The sequence below is a fragment of the Abrus precatorius genome, unplaced genomic scaffold, assembly GCF_003935025.1.
Source record: "Abrus precatorius isolate BTA unplaced genomic scaffold, Abrus_2018 Scaffold4, whole genome shotgun sequence".
Taxonomy (NCBI): domain Eukaryota; kingdom Viridiplantae; phylum Streptophyta; class Magnoliopsida; order Fabales; family Fabaceae; genus Abrus; species Abrus precatorius.
The window spans coordinates 8,787,683-8,800,379 of record NW_020874384.1 but is presented as its reverse complement, the minus strand read 5'-3'; the positions used below and the strand labels follow the sequence as shown (position 1 = coordinate 8,800,379).

The window sequence follows — 12,697 nt, the reverse complement described above, 5'->3', positions numbered from 1 at the left end:
CAAAATAAAAATGTTCTTTTTCTTCATTTCCCCCATATGTTTACTGGCATCCAAACAAAGCACTACGGGAAAGCATGAGATTTTATATTGAAATATGTAAGTTGGTTTAAAAATGTTTAATAATTTGATATTGCGTGAAAAAACGATATTATATGGTTTTTCAGAAACAAAACAATTATATTGAATGGCATGTATAATAGTAATTGATATTTCCCCATATATCCAACAGTAGCTCTAATTAAACTATAAAAACACGTAAAAGAATTTGATAATGGCAACAAGCATCATAGGTCAGCAACCTCGAAACGCACCCAAAAAAGAAATCTCATCATTTAATTACCTATTGATGTATAAATATCACCTCCGAATAACTCTCACAGCAACTACAACCAGGGAGAGATCGACTATTTACAGTTGTCAATTTGCCATGCATGCAACCACGCCATAACAATTGGAATATGTTTCTGCAAAGTAACTTCTGCTGATTCTGTAAGCAAAGAACTATTGACTGTTGAAAATTTGTACAAGGGAGCAAGAAGAGAAGCTCATATTCCTGAAAGCATAAAAGATCTCGATTCATGAACTGAAACTAGGACTAGAAAGTAGAGACCACTTCATATGAGACTTGATATTTGATCACGCTTGCGCTTATGATCCTCTGGCAGTAGCAGATTATCGCCTTCCATGTTCACATGTTCGGTTATCGAAGAACACAAGTCTTGGTCCATAGTAAAATGGCTATTGCTTCCTGGATTCAGCAGTTCCCCGTCTTCTATTGAAATCAAGTTAGTCTGTTCCTCAACTGAGACATCACCATTGTTTTTCAGTTGTTCCTTAACAGAAAGATCATCATCTCTATCCATGACAGAGGGATCCCCTGAGCTTGTCTCTTGTGTCTCAACCAGAAGGTCTTCAAGGAAACGCTGGGAAACAGGACTTCTCTGAGAAATGAATTTCACATCCAAGAGTGGGGCGTCAAAATCTACAACAGAGGGGGCAAGTGAAAATCCAAGAACATTCTCTATAATGTTCTCATGGAAGGGATTTTTTAGGAGCTCTGTTGCAACTGTGAGTTCAGTCCTTGCAGATGGTCCTTCCTGAGTGATACTGTAACCACCAGGGGTCTGACTGTCAACCAACTCATTTGAAATGTCACTTGTATTGGATGACGAATCACAGTTTTGGCCATTGATTTTTCCATCTTTGTCTTCTTCAATGTCATCATTAAAACCTGATCTTGGATTATGTTCAGCTAAAGTACTGGCTTTAACACACATCTCATCTTGATGCTCTTCTGCCCCATAAAATTGGTCATATTCTTCAGCTTCCTGGGCAGTCTTTTCAGAATATTTATCATTAGAATCCATCTTTACCTTCTCTCCACTTCCCAAAGAAATATTGGACGAATCCAACACTTGGAAGTGACTAAATTTCTCACTGTCTGTGACATGAACTGAGTCATTTTTTGCTATCTCATTACTGCTCCCACAGTCATCATCATCTTCATTAGAAAACTCCGGCGCTTTAACAGCTAGACTTGTAGTATACTTTGGAGACTCTAAAGACAGAGAAGAAGATAAAAAATTAAATAATGCAGAAGATAATGCATCATCAATTGATTGCTTTTCTTTATCTTTTGAAGAATTCATTTCTTGTCCTAATGCATTGCCCTCTTCATCCTCACCATCAGGAAACTCAGGAGCTGTAACTACAAGACCAGGAAGCAATTGAGTGGCATTTGCTGAATTAGACATATCATGTGGAGAGACATATGGTACCTCCGTATGCATTTTCTTATCTGGTTCACTTTCCCCATTGATAGTAAAATGAAGAGAATTTTCACAGGAGTTGACATCTGATTCAATACAAGCAGTATCAGGAGCAGAAATTCTACAACATGATGGCAATGCAGAATTCTGCAATTTCTTAGACACTGTATCAAGTTGCTGCTCAACTCGCTGGAGCCTTGCCTCAATGCTGTTCATCGGCATTACCATTTTCTCTTGAAAGCCCAAACAGATTTCTTCTATCCGGTCCATTCGTGATACAAGCTGTTCCAGGGCCCTTTCAACATTTCCACCCAAAGAATCACCATGATTGCTCTCAGTAATAGTAACTTGTGAGGTGACAGCACTATGATTGCATTCTGTTTTAGCAGTTTGTACGGGAACAGCACTGTGGTTGTTCTCCATTTCAACAATTCTTGTGGGTACAACACCACAAGTGCTATCCATTTTTGCAGTTTGTGAGGGTAATCCAGCACGGTTGCTCTCCGTTTTAGCAACTTGTGAGAGTGTGTCTAGCTGGAATGGACCCACCCAACCTTCTTTCACCTCATTCAACTTCACTTCTTGAGGATCAGTTATGCTAGCATTTCCTTTCAGCTGAGTTTTAATCACAGAATCAATTGATCGGGTTGCTTGCAAATCATCCTCCGAAACGTGTTGTTTTTCCTTTGTAAGAGCATTTAGATGACCAAGCCCTGTTGTCTTAGAAAATTGCATTAAAGTGGGAAGAAACATAGCCATGAGGGAATTGGCAGACGAGTTATCGTTACGACTTTCTTGGCTTTCTGAATCAGCTGAATCAACAGGATCAGCAAACACATAAATCTCATCAACAGAAACACAGCCTTTATTCTGAAGCGAGAGCAGTCGAATTGTAACAGAAATGCAAGGATTTGCGTCATTAATCTCCGCCGTAGCCTCATGAAGATCCTGGGACAGAAAAAGAGAACATCGATATCCAAAAAAATCAATCTAACATTGGTGTGAATGCGATACCACCATCTTGACATGGCCCGTGAGATTCTAAAATTTAGGAAAAGAATGTACCATTTATTACACTCCCTTTCTCTCCCTTGATATATGTTAAAATTACACCGGAACTTACCATTTACTAAATGGATGCAACGATTATGTTCTAGTTCTACCCTCACAGATCATATCCATTGTTTTGTTCTTTATTCCCTAATCTAAACGAAACAGAAAAAAAAAAAAAAAAAAAAAACTTGAACAATCATTTATTTGGAATAAATAATAATTAACAATTGAAGAGACAAGTGAATGAATGTGCACAGAATACCTGAACGATTTTGGTAGAGTTGATGTAGGGTTTCGTTTGCAAAGGGTTGTTTGGAGTATCAACAACTTTGACTTCAACCCAATCATCTTCATTCTTAACACTATCGTCACTCAGATCTTGAATAGGAGAAGAACGAAGAACCTCGCCGTCTCGAACAGCAACACCGCATCGAACTGTACAGAGATAATCGTTGGTGGAGCGAAGGTCGGGTGCACAGTAAATCTCGTACACTCGAGCGGAACTTCGAACGTAGACTTGTCTGAGCTCATGTTTCTGCGAAAAATGAACTACGAAAGAACGCAATGAATGGATTAATAAAAAGGAAAAGCAATTGAAGTATAAGAAAGGGAGAAGGGAAGTTACTGTTGATTTGGCAAGGAGGGGAATCTGGCGAAGGTGGATGAAGAAGTAGCGGAGTGGATTGGGAGGGGGAAGTAGTGGCTTCGTCAGAGAGAGAGGATTGAAAGGTGATGCAGTGACGGAGAGAGCCATAGCCAACGGTCCAGTTGGTTTCGGAACTCCAATCTTCCTCCATACCCATTGATCAAGAAGATGAAGAAGAAGATGATGATGATGATGACGATATGAAAGTGAAGGGAACGAGATTTTATAGGTCACAATCACTCTCGTAAACGGAGAAATTAAGCAATATGCACATACACTTTTTACTATTTTAATTTACCGATTTCATTTACGATGGTAAACTTTAAATGATTTTCTAATTGGTCACGACGATTCATGTTTAAAAAGATAAAATAATTTTTTTAAAATTAAAACATTTATTATTTTAAAATCATAAAAAATAGTTGATATACATTTTAAGCAATAATTTAAAATATCTAATATGTTTAACATATGTTTTTCAACATTTAGAAAAAAAAAACGTTTATTTAAAATAAGCATTCCTCATGCACACGTGTGTAAAAATTTAAACCTTTTTAAAAGAAACTATTATTTTTTTTTCATGCATAAATAAATCTTTAATAAAAAATTGAAAAAATAAAAAAATAAAATTTTAGTTGAAACTACAAGTTAAATTTAACAATTCATATTGTTAGTTTAATTATGAAAATAAAAATAATATTATAATAAATATAAATTTATGAATATAAATTTTTCTCCAAAAATAGGTTCTTAATGAATATAAAAGGAATGATCAGAAAAAAAAAATATTTTTCTTAAGAAATTAATTGGAATACCGACAGATTTTAGAGAATTTCATGATTTATTATTATAATAAAAAATAATATAATATTAAAAATAACAAAATTCCAAACATTATTTATAATATTATTTTCTTTTTTTAATATATTTTAGAATAACTGCCTTAAAAATAATGAAGTTAAATTTAATTATGTTATAATAATAAATTTTGGTTATATATAAAGAAAGTTACAGAACATTGTATTTATATGCTTTGATAAAAAGAAGTGTTCCATCATATGATTTTTAAATTTCTGCAAACGGTGACTAGATCAAATTAAAAACGTCTATAAATAAATAAACTTTGTCAAACCTACATGCCTTCAAAAACTAGGGCAAGCGAAGGTTAAGATGATTGGGAGTTTAGATTTTTTGAGAAGCAAGAGAAGGGAAGATTTCTTGTTTAGAAATTTTTAAATGAAAGGGAGAAAATTTATAAACCTTTCAAAACATTTTTACTGTGATCTATATATAGCCGGACCAGTTTATCATAAAATTCTCACAACGAAATTGCATATAATGACTTGTTTGTTTAAAGATTGTGGCACACCATCAAACATTTGGACAAACAAAAAAATCTTCTGAAATAAACACCTCAGATGGTTTAATTGTATGGTTTGGGGCATTGTGGTAAACTTAATTTTATTTTATACAAACTGACCATAATTTATTTATTTATTTATTTATTGTGAACATTAAAGGTTACCTAGAAGGAGGTATCTAAGAAGCATCAAAACCAGCATTTCTTGTGTATTCTTGACCGTCATCAGGGTGTTATATGCTTAATGGTTAAGGGTGTCATCGAAACCACAAGTTCATGAATGCATCGAAATTGCTTTTAATCCAATGATTTCTTGTTAGATATACTTAAGATGTTTCTTGTCATCTTTGTGGACTGCAAATATAATAGTTTTCCATCCCTATCTAAAGAAGGCCGAGTAATGTATCTCGTTCAGCTTCAAACGCTCTACGCAAAAAAGGAAAAGACAGGCTATAAAATTTCTACTATACCACTTCCTTAGTCGAGTAAGGAGCATTAAACCAACGATAGCAGACATAAGGCAAAGTTGTTTGTTTCATGAACAAATAGTACATAGAGTCAAAGGATCGTCATATGAATAGAAACATTACATCCCTCATTGAACTTTTCATAAGCCCAAGGCCCTCATTTGTGACAAATCTTAGCTGTTGGCATGGTGACACAAACAGGAGCATAGGTTTTCCTAGCTTCGGGGGTACCAGGTTTGGGCTGGTCTGCCAAAGCCATCCCAGCAACAGAGCAAACAGCTGCTGCTGCAGCAGCAGCAAACATCATGTTCCTCCTTCCATTGCTGCCCTCCTTATTCTCATAATTAACCTTCCCCTTTTCTCCTTCAACTGTTCTGGCAGCACTAGCCACCACGAGCCTCCTCTGGGATGCCACCGGAGACCGGTTGGTCACGGCTGAGCTGCCAAGGAATGTTGCTGTCATTGTGATAGATGCCATCGCTGCTATGTAATCTCAGCCCTGTACTAGCCCCCAAAACTTGTCCTTCAATGTTGCAAGTATTCAAGTTTGATAAAAGAATATATGGAATGTAAATCACAAACGAGGAACTGGTAGGGCCATCCACTATCTTATCTCGTTGATGAAATGACCAATAAATGATTGCCACGTAGAATAAGTGATCCTCTGGAACTAGTAGCCATTCAGAGAAGGATCAGAAAAATTAGGATTGTATGGGCTTTAAAATTTCTAGCTTCCTTTCCTCTTTTCTATTTCCTTTCTTTTCCTATTTTTCGGATGGGGGCTGGGCTTATCTGCTACAGTGTTATGTGAGCCACTTGCTAGTTTTAACACACCGTACAAGATTCCTCGGCCCAAAACAAAAAGCTAAAGCAAACACCACCTATAATTTCAATCCACTTACTTTTGCTTAAGGCTTCTATATCGACCGGATTACCATTCGAAGTTAATGAATTGCTTACAAAAGATAACGTAGGCAGTTGACCAAAAATAATAATAATTTATGCATTTACGTTGTATTAATATGAGCTGTTACATGAGACCTGTCACTTCATTTCACAAAAATACATAAATAAATGGGCATGATACAACTTGGTTTTGTAGACCTAAGCGCAAATAGCAGCTTTTTCTCTTGTTCTGTATGGAGGAGGCAATAAATTCTGTATGTTAGCAAAAAGGTCTTCACGGCCAAGTGGTGGTTCAGCAACAGGCGAATCCAATACTGAGTCGGGAATTGCTACAAGGGTTTCTTCAAAAAATGAATTGATTGTCTACGCGGTTCAAAAATTCAGTCAGCGTTTGAATCAATTAAGGTGATAATTGAAGTTGTAAATGGATAATCTACAGACAACAAATTATGTAACAAAAACTTGACCTAACTACACCAAATAACAATTAGCCTTCTATGATGATCAAAATTTGTATATCCTGTATGTTGATAATTTCATCTTAACTCATTGTATAATATAAATGACATACTCATCTAAGTAAATCAAATAATTAGGTTGCACCATAGCAATCGTACCGTGCAATTTCGGAAGGCCGCATCAGCTTTGCGCTTCCAAAGTCCATTGCCAGGTTCCGAATGAAAAAGATTGAGCAAAGGCTGCAACAACACAACAAACAATGGCTATATAACAGCAGCAAATTGGAGGTAGAAATTAGAATTCTATTAATAGATATATAACTTGCTTCATGCAATTTAAAAAGAGGAGGTGGGACAAATAACCTCCAATCTTCTAACTCGTAGAATGAAATAGGAACCCTTCATAGAGAAGTGTGCATACTGTGTAAATACTTTAAAGTTATCAGTAGAAAAATGAGTCTGGTTTGTATAACAACTTAAAGTTACATCTGTACATATAAACGAAAGTAGCTTTCATTATCAGCTATTCTATACTACATTCAGCGCAACACAGGAATTTCCAGCGAATGGAAGAAAGTAAGAAATTAGAAAATTAATCAACAGAGTTATATTTATCCCCACCTTCACAATATCTCGCACAGCTGGCTTGCGTCCATATTTTCCCAGTACTGAGTCCCCATAGACAAGATATTTTTCAAGGACCTTAATTAGATGAAAAATAAGTAATTAAAACCCAAAAATGGTAAACTGGGAGTAATGTGAAAGTTGATTTAAAGATTGGTGCAAATGAATTCATGGAAAGCCAAACATTCTGTCAATGTACCTGACGGCGTGTAAGACCACAGCTTGGCATGCCGTAAATTGCAGTATCAACATGTCCCAAAATTTGCCAGGGGCTGTTGAGATCATCAAAAATGGTTACTCAAGCCACCACATATCAATTTACATAAACAACATTAAGAAGGTCAAATTAACAAAGCATTGTTATATAAATATGTTTTCTATGTCCCGGCCTAACACCTTTAAGTTGTTAAGATTTCATTCCCTTAATTGAAAAGCAAAATCCTGATATGTGAAAGCAAGAAACATTTTGTTAGAGACATCAAACAGACAAAAGGGGGGAAATGATTGAATTTGACACTCACTTATTGTAAGCAGCACGTCCAACCATAACACCATGAGCCCCAGCTTCTCGACCTGCATTGACCTACAATCAAAGTTCCCAAGAAAACAGGCAAAAATAATATAAGCATCATAACAATATGTAGCAATTACAAGAAAACAATTTCAGTGCTGGAAATTTCCCAAAATTTGAATCAATGTTAGTTTCAATACACACAGAATGATCACCGTAACAACAATTCACCTCATCCACACTTGTAATGCCACCATTGATTGTAAATGTTAGGTCAGGAAAGTCACGCAAGAGGCCATAAAAATATTCATATCTGCATTAAAAAGACATCACATGTCATCTGCAGTTCTATATTAATATAACTACAAAAATCAAAATTTACTAGCACATACTTTAGTGGAGGAATACTCCTATTTTCGGCAGGGCTAATGCCATTGAGCAGTGCCTTCCTTGAGTGAATTATAAAATGTTTGGTGGGTGATAGAGAAGAAACCTTGTATATGAAATCACCTGGCAGGCAAACAAAGTTCAATATGTAACCCTAAAATCCATAGTATAAATATTTTATAGACAAAATTATAACCTAAGATCTTAATCACCTCAAAGCAATGTACAATGTATAATAGAGATCCATTATGCTTTTGGACAATAGCATCAATGTATCCATCTAGCTGATCCCACTGAAACCTTGAATACTAGATAAATCCCCCCCAAGTAACAACATAGAAAAGTATATTTAATCAAGTCTGTATTATCACCAATCTTCTCAAATTAAAAAGCTTGATATCTTTAAAGACAAATAAATGGAGACATCTGCAACTGTAAGCCTAATAACTAGTACCAGTAAAAGAAAAAGGAGGTCCGGGAAACTCCATCAAAAATAATTTCTACTAGATTCTGAACATCTCTACAATTTATCCATATGTTATTCACTTTCAGGAAAAATTAGCAACCAAATTCAACCCCCTCCCCCCTATTGTTATGATATGAATAATGATTTCACACGTGAAGATTCCCCTCTGCTATTAGCATGTCACAATATGGATTCCACCAATTAAGTAGTATTTCAAATTAATTGCAACAGCAACCAAAGGATTTTGAAATGATAAGCACCCATCTTGTACCTAATCAATTTTGGTGAACACTAAATGTAGACACTCTTTGAGTTTGAACACAGCTTGGTTATAAAAAATTATGAAATATAGCAGATAATAACATATATATTGTGTGCCCATAGCCCATAGCACTATTCCCCATAAATTTTTAAAACAGCAGGATGAAATCTATTCATTGAATCCACATGTTACAACTGTTCAACTTGAAAAGACAAAGAATGTATATAGAAGGACCTTACACAGCTCATTGTAAGAATCATGATCATCCACACCAATTCGACATTTGACACTGACAGGTAGATTTGTATTGGTAGCTATTGCTGACATAGCCTCAGCAACAAACTTTCCTTGTATACATTAGATTTCTATATCAATAGGTGCTGATGAAGAAATTTTATATATTTGATCTTTTTGCATGTCATCAGAATATATTTAATTAAGAACGATTTGCTAACCTTGGGATCAAGCATAAGACTCACACCAAAACACCCATGCCCAGCTACTTTTGGACTAGGGCATCCACAGCTGGTATATGTTTTGAAAAAGGTCTATGTCAAAGAACAATAATAGAACAATGAAACTTAAGGTTTAAAATGATAGGAAATATGCGTACTTCAAGTTGATCTCATCATAGCAATAAGCATTTGCAAGCTCAGTTGCTTTTGCCAAACTTTCCATATTACTCCCTCCAATTTGAAGCACAATGGGATGCTGGTCTGGAGAATATGCCAAGAATCTGTCCTGAGCAGAATACACAAAATAAAAGAATGAATAGTTTTTCAATACCAACTTCTCCAGTAATTTAAATACCATTCCGTTATTTTGGGATCTTGTTCACTAGCATGCCCTTGGCTATGCGATAAACAACTAATTTTCAAACGAAAACTAATCATTGGTAGTTATAACTTATAATATGAAATATATTTTATTGTAAAAATCAACAAAAATTGCAATCATGATCTTAGTTATTGTCATAAGAAAAATCCTTTAGCTTCATAATACTTAGTGTTTTCCTTTTTTTTTCATTCTTCATTTTCTTTAACAAGCAGACTTATATATCTAAACTTACCAGATTGTCCTTTTGATGAACAATTGTTTCAGCCGCAATCATCTCCGTGTACAGCCAAGCATGTTTTGATATAAGGCGTGCTAGTGTCCTGTAGTGATTGTCTGTCCAGTCCATCATTGGAGCAACACTGAAATTCATTTGAAAAGAAATACCAAACCAGGTTGATAAAATCAGTACACTTATAAAACAGAAAAATAAGAACGAAAAACCAAAATTAAAAAATAAATGAAACGCGTAGATACTATAAACCCACCTAAACCATGGAGGAAGATAGTATTTGGCAACCACCCCAGTTTTATCACGTGATTGTTCTTTCTGAGCATGAGCAGAAAAGAACCTAGAACTACACAAATTCCTACGACATATACCTACTGAGAATCTACAACTGTTTTTCACAACATTAGAACCTATAGGAGTCAATGAAATGGCAAGGGAATATCCTGCAAGTTTCATCTTCTCAACCCTTTTAACAAGCCATGTCCTGCTCTCTCTTGTAATGACACCTATCCATCAAAAGAAACCAAATTTATATTCTAACAACCAAATATGAAAACGATGAAAAAACCAGAGATGCATCTATTTTAACTTGAAAGGTAAAAAAAGTAGCCAAGTGAGGAGCACAAGTATTTTAAGTTAGTGGGGCGAGGAATTGAGAGACATTTTATCGAACAGAATACATGCAGGGTCATATGGGCACATAGGAAATAATAAAACATTTACGTGAAGGAAAGAATGTTATGCCGGCAACGGATTCTGGGTCGGCTTTGGCACGAGAGTTCAGCGTTCAAAAAGAGAATTTGGAACTGTGTAGCTTATCCAGATCAGATTGCAGAACGTAAACAATAAATAACACTAATGTTACTAAGACAATCGTCAGCGTAAAAAATTAAGTAATTTTCCTAATCATACATGTCTGCCGAATTCAATAAACTTGCATTCACGGTGACTTAGAAACGACTAAATTAAGCTCCAATAACCATTCCTAGTTGATTGGTAGTATATATTTGTTTATTTGAACTATCAATTTAATTACAAGAGTAAAAATTCTTTTAAAACTAAAAAATAGTCATTTATGCTTTGTTTGAAAATAAAAAATTATTTTTATTTGTTTCGATGAAAATAAGAGAAAACAAAAACTATACATAAAAAATTAAAATATTTTCGTTTATTGTTTTTGTATTTTTTGTTTCGAAAGCTAATTTTTTTATTTTTAAACAGATTAATAAAAAATATATATAACTTCCTTGATTTCATTTTATGTTTTCAATGAAATAATTTTAATGATAAGTCATATTATTTTAAAACAGATTGAAAGTGATTCTGTTTTTATATTTTAATTTGGGATGAAATCCTACAACGCTGTTTATATGATCTACGATGATGTAATTTTAGTCACTAAAATTATATTTTATGTCAAAATTTTATAATAAAAAAATACACCATATTATAATATGAGAAGTTACTCATGTGGTTCTGAATCATGAAAATTTTTCTCCTCATTATAAATTCATCAATTATCTTATGAGAGCATTATCAGCTTAAGTTTACACAACACTATTACGAGTTACAATGCAAATTGAATTATGAACTCTCCAATCTCAAACTACTAGACAATCTTTGTTTTGCTTATACTACATCCATTTGTTTTAATTTGAAGAAGTACACTTAATTTTCTTTTAAGTATGGTACATAACAATTTAGTATGACTTTAGCACAAATTTGTTAACATGCCTAATGAAATCAATTACATGACTTTTCTAAAATTAAATCTTTACATAATCAAGACACACACCTACTTATAAATAGCAAAGAGAAAAACTTATCAAATATACAGTTTTATTCTATACTTAAATTATTAAAATGCATTTAATTTATATACTACTCTCTCTTTTTTTATCTCTTAAAATTCAGTTGTTATTATTTTAATAAGTTATAAGTGGAAGTGAATGATTGTTATAATAAGTCATCATGCATTCAAGCTTTAAAAAAAATTTTAAAAAATAGTTTCCCTAAAGTATTATTTTATATTCACAAATTATAATAATAAAAAATTTTCAAATTATTTTGAACATAATCTAAGTGACCAACTCCAAATGGATATTGAGAATTGATTATAAATCTATGTAAAAGGATCATTATATTAGAAATATTCCTAACAATGTAGGAAGTTAGAAAGTATGTCCTATTTATAAGAATCCAGACACCACAAAGTTAAGAAATAGTATTAGCGACAATGTAGTACTCTTGAATAACTATGATTAATCGAATTTTTGGTTGAAAAGAAATACTACCTAATTTGAAAGGCTTATACTTGTTGATTATTTGTATAAATTAGAATAATAATAAAGGGGTTTAGACAAAGGATCAGCCCTACCATGTTGGCAATTAAAAATAAAATTTTCTTGTTGAAATTTATATGCTATGAGAAGAAAATATACACACTCAAAGAACAAAATTTTAATCTCACAAAATATTTGTATTAAAAAAACAAATAATACACTCAAAACTTTGGCTTTGTTGGTAGTCAAATTTTACAAAACACACAACACTCAACTATAGAACTCGTTGGAGTTCTCTCTATTTTTTCTTTGTATGCTCCCTCTGGTACACAGATAGCTTACAAGCCTTTCCTATTTATAATACAATGATTAGGTTGTCTGCTTTCTAATATTGTGTGTCCAGCTTGCAATCTGTGTGCAATTTACCAGCTCTAATACAA

The 12,697-nt window shown here is 33.8% G+C and overlaps 3 protein-coding genes across 7 annotated transcripts; all 3 read right to left on the bottom strand.

Moving 5' to 3' along the window:
- Positions 1 to 182: 182 nt before the first annotated feature.
- LOC113865351 lies at positions 183 to 3,731 on the bottom strand. 4 transcript variants are annotated; one of them, XM_027499836.1, is made up of 4 exons: positions 3,448 to 3,662; positions 3,085 to 3,371; positions 2,893 to 2,974; positions 190 to 2,717 (listed from the first exon to the last, which is right to left on the bottom strand). In XM_027499836.1, the coding sequence occupies exons 3-4, from the start codon at positions 2,893 to 2,895 to the stop codon at positions 615 to 617; spliced, it is 2,106 nt and encodes a 701-aa protein (XP_027355637.1). In that variant the 5' UTR covers positions 2,896 to 2,974; positions 3,085 to 3,371; positions 3,448 to 3,662; the 3' UTR covers positions 190 to 614. The 4 variants fall into 4 exon arrangements, with proteins under 4 accessions (XP_027355635.1, XP_027355636.1, XP_027355634.1 ...); XM_027499834.1 differs by lacking the exon at positions 2,893 to 2,974 and having other exon boundaries at positions 183 to 2,717; positions 3,448 to 3,731; XM_027499835.1 differs by lacking the exon at positions 2,893 to 2,974 and having other exon boundaries at positions 184 to 2,717; positions 3,085 to 3,357; positions 3,448 to 3,710.
- A 1,492-nt stretch (positions 3,732 to 5,223) lies between these two features.
- LOC113865037 (photosystem II 5 kDa protein, chloroplastic-like) lies at positions 5,224 to 5,850 on the bottom strand. Its single transcript, XM_027499376.1, has one exon. The coding sequence runs from the start codon at positions 5,771 to 5,773 to the stop codon at positions 5,453 to 5,455; it is 321 nt and encodes a 106-aa protein (XP_027355177.1). The 5' UTR covers positions 5,774 to 5,850; the 3' UTR covers positions 5,224 to 5,452.
- A 357-nt stretch (positions 5,851 to 6,207) lies between these two features.
- On the bottom strand, positions 6,208 to 10,845 carry LOC113865036 (tRNA-dihydrouridine(20/20a) synthase-like). Of its 2 annotated transcripts, none has more exons than XM_027499375.1 (13): positions 10,699 to 10,845; positions 10,232 to 10,481; positions 9,979 to 10,105; positions 9,523 to 9,650; positions 9,365 to 9,434; positions 9,149 to 9,251; positions 8,187 to 8,304; positions 8,026 to 8,107; positions 7,805 to 7,866; positions 7,483 to 7,555; positions 7,281 to 7,361; positions 6,819 to 6,899; positions 6,208 to 6,564 (listed from the first exon to the last, which is right to left on the bottom strand). In XM_027499375.1, exons 2-13 carry the CDS (start codon positions 10,429 to 10,431, stop codon positions 6,400 to 6,402), a joined length of 1,290 nt encoding a protein of 429 aa, XP_027355176.1. In that variant the 5' UTR covers positions 10,432 to 10,481; positions 10,699 to 10,845; the 3' UTR covers positions 6,208 to 6,399. The 2 variants fall into 2 exon arrangements, with proteins under 2 accessions (XP_027355176.1, XP_027355175.1); XM_027499374.1 differs by lacking the exon at positions 10,699 to 10,845 and adding an exon at positions 7,023 to 7,079 and having other exon boundaries at positions 10,232 to 10,684.
- Positions 10,846 to 12,697: the final 1,852 nt, after the last annotated feature.

Coding starts and splice junctions, on each gene's coding strand:
- LOC113865351 (XM_027499833.1), bottom strand. CDS start 3,576: ATGGCTCTCTCCGTCACTGCATCACCTTTCAATCCTCTCTCTCTGACG. Junction 2,718..3,084: donor ACTCTACCAAAATCGTTCAG/GTATTCTGTGCA, acceptor TTTCTGTCCCAG/GATCTTCATGAGGCTACGGC.
- LOC113865037 (XM_027499376.1), bottom strand. CDS start 5,773: ATGGCATCTATCACAATGACAGCAACATTCCTTGGCAGCTCAGCCGTG.
- LOC113865036 (XM_027499374.1), bottom strand. CDS start 10,431: ATGAAACTTGCAGGATATTCCCTTGCCATTTCATTGACTCCTATAGGT. Junction 8,305..9,148: donor TGATTCTTACAATGAGCTGT/GTAAGGTCCTTC, acceptor TTTGCCTGCCAG/GTGATTTCATATACAAGGTT. Junction 6,900..7,022: donor TACGAGTTAGAAGATTGGAG/GTTATTTGTCCC, acceptor GTGTTGTTGCAG/CCTTTGCTCAATCTTTTTCA.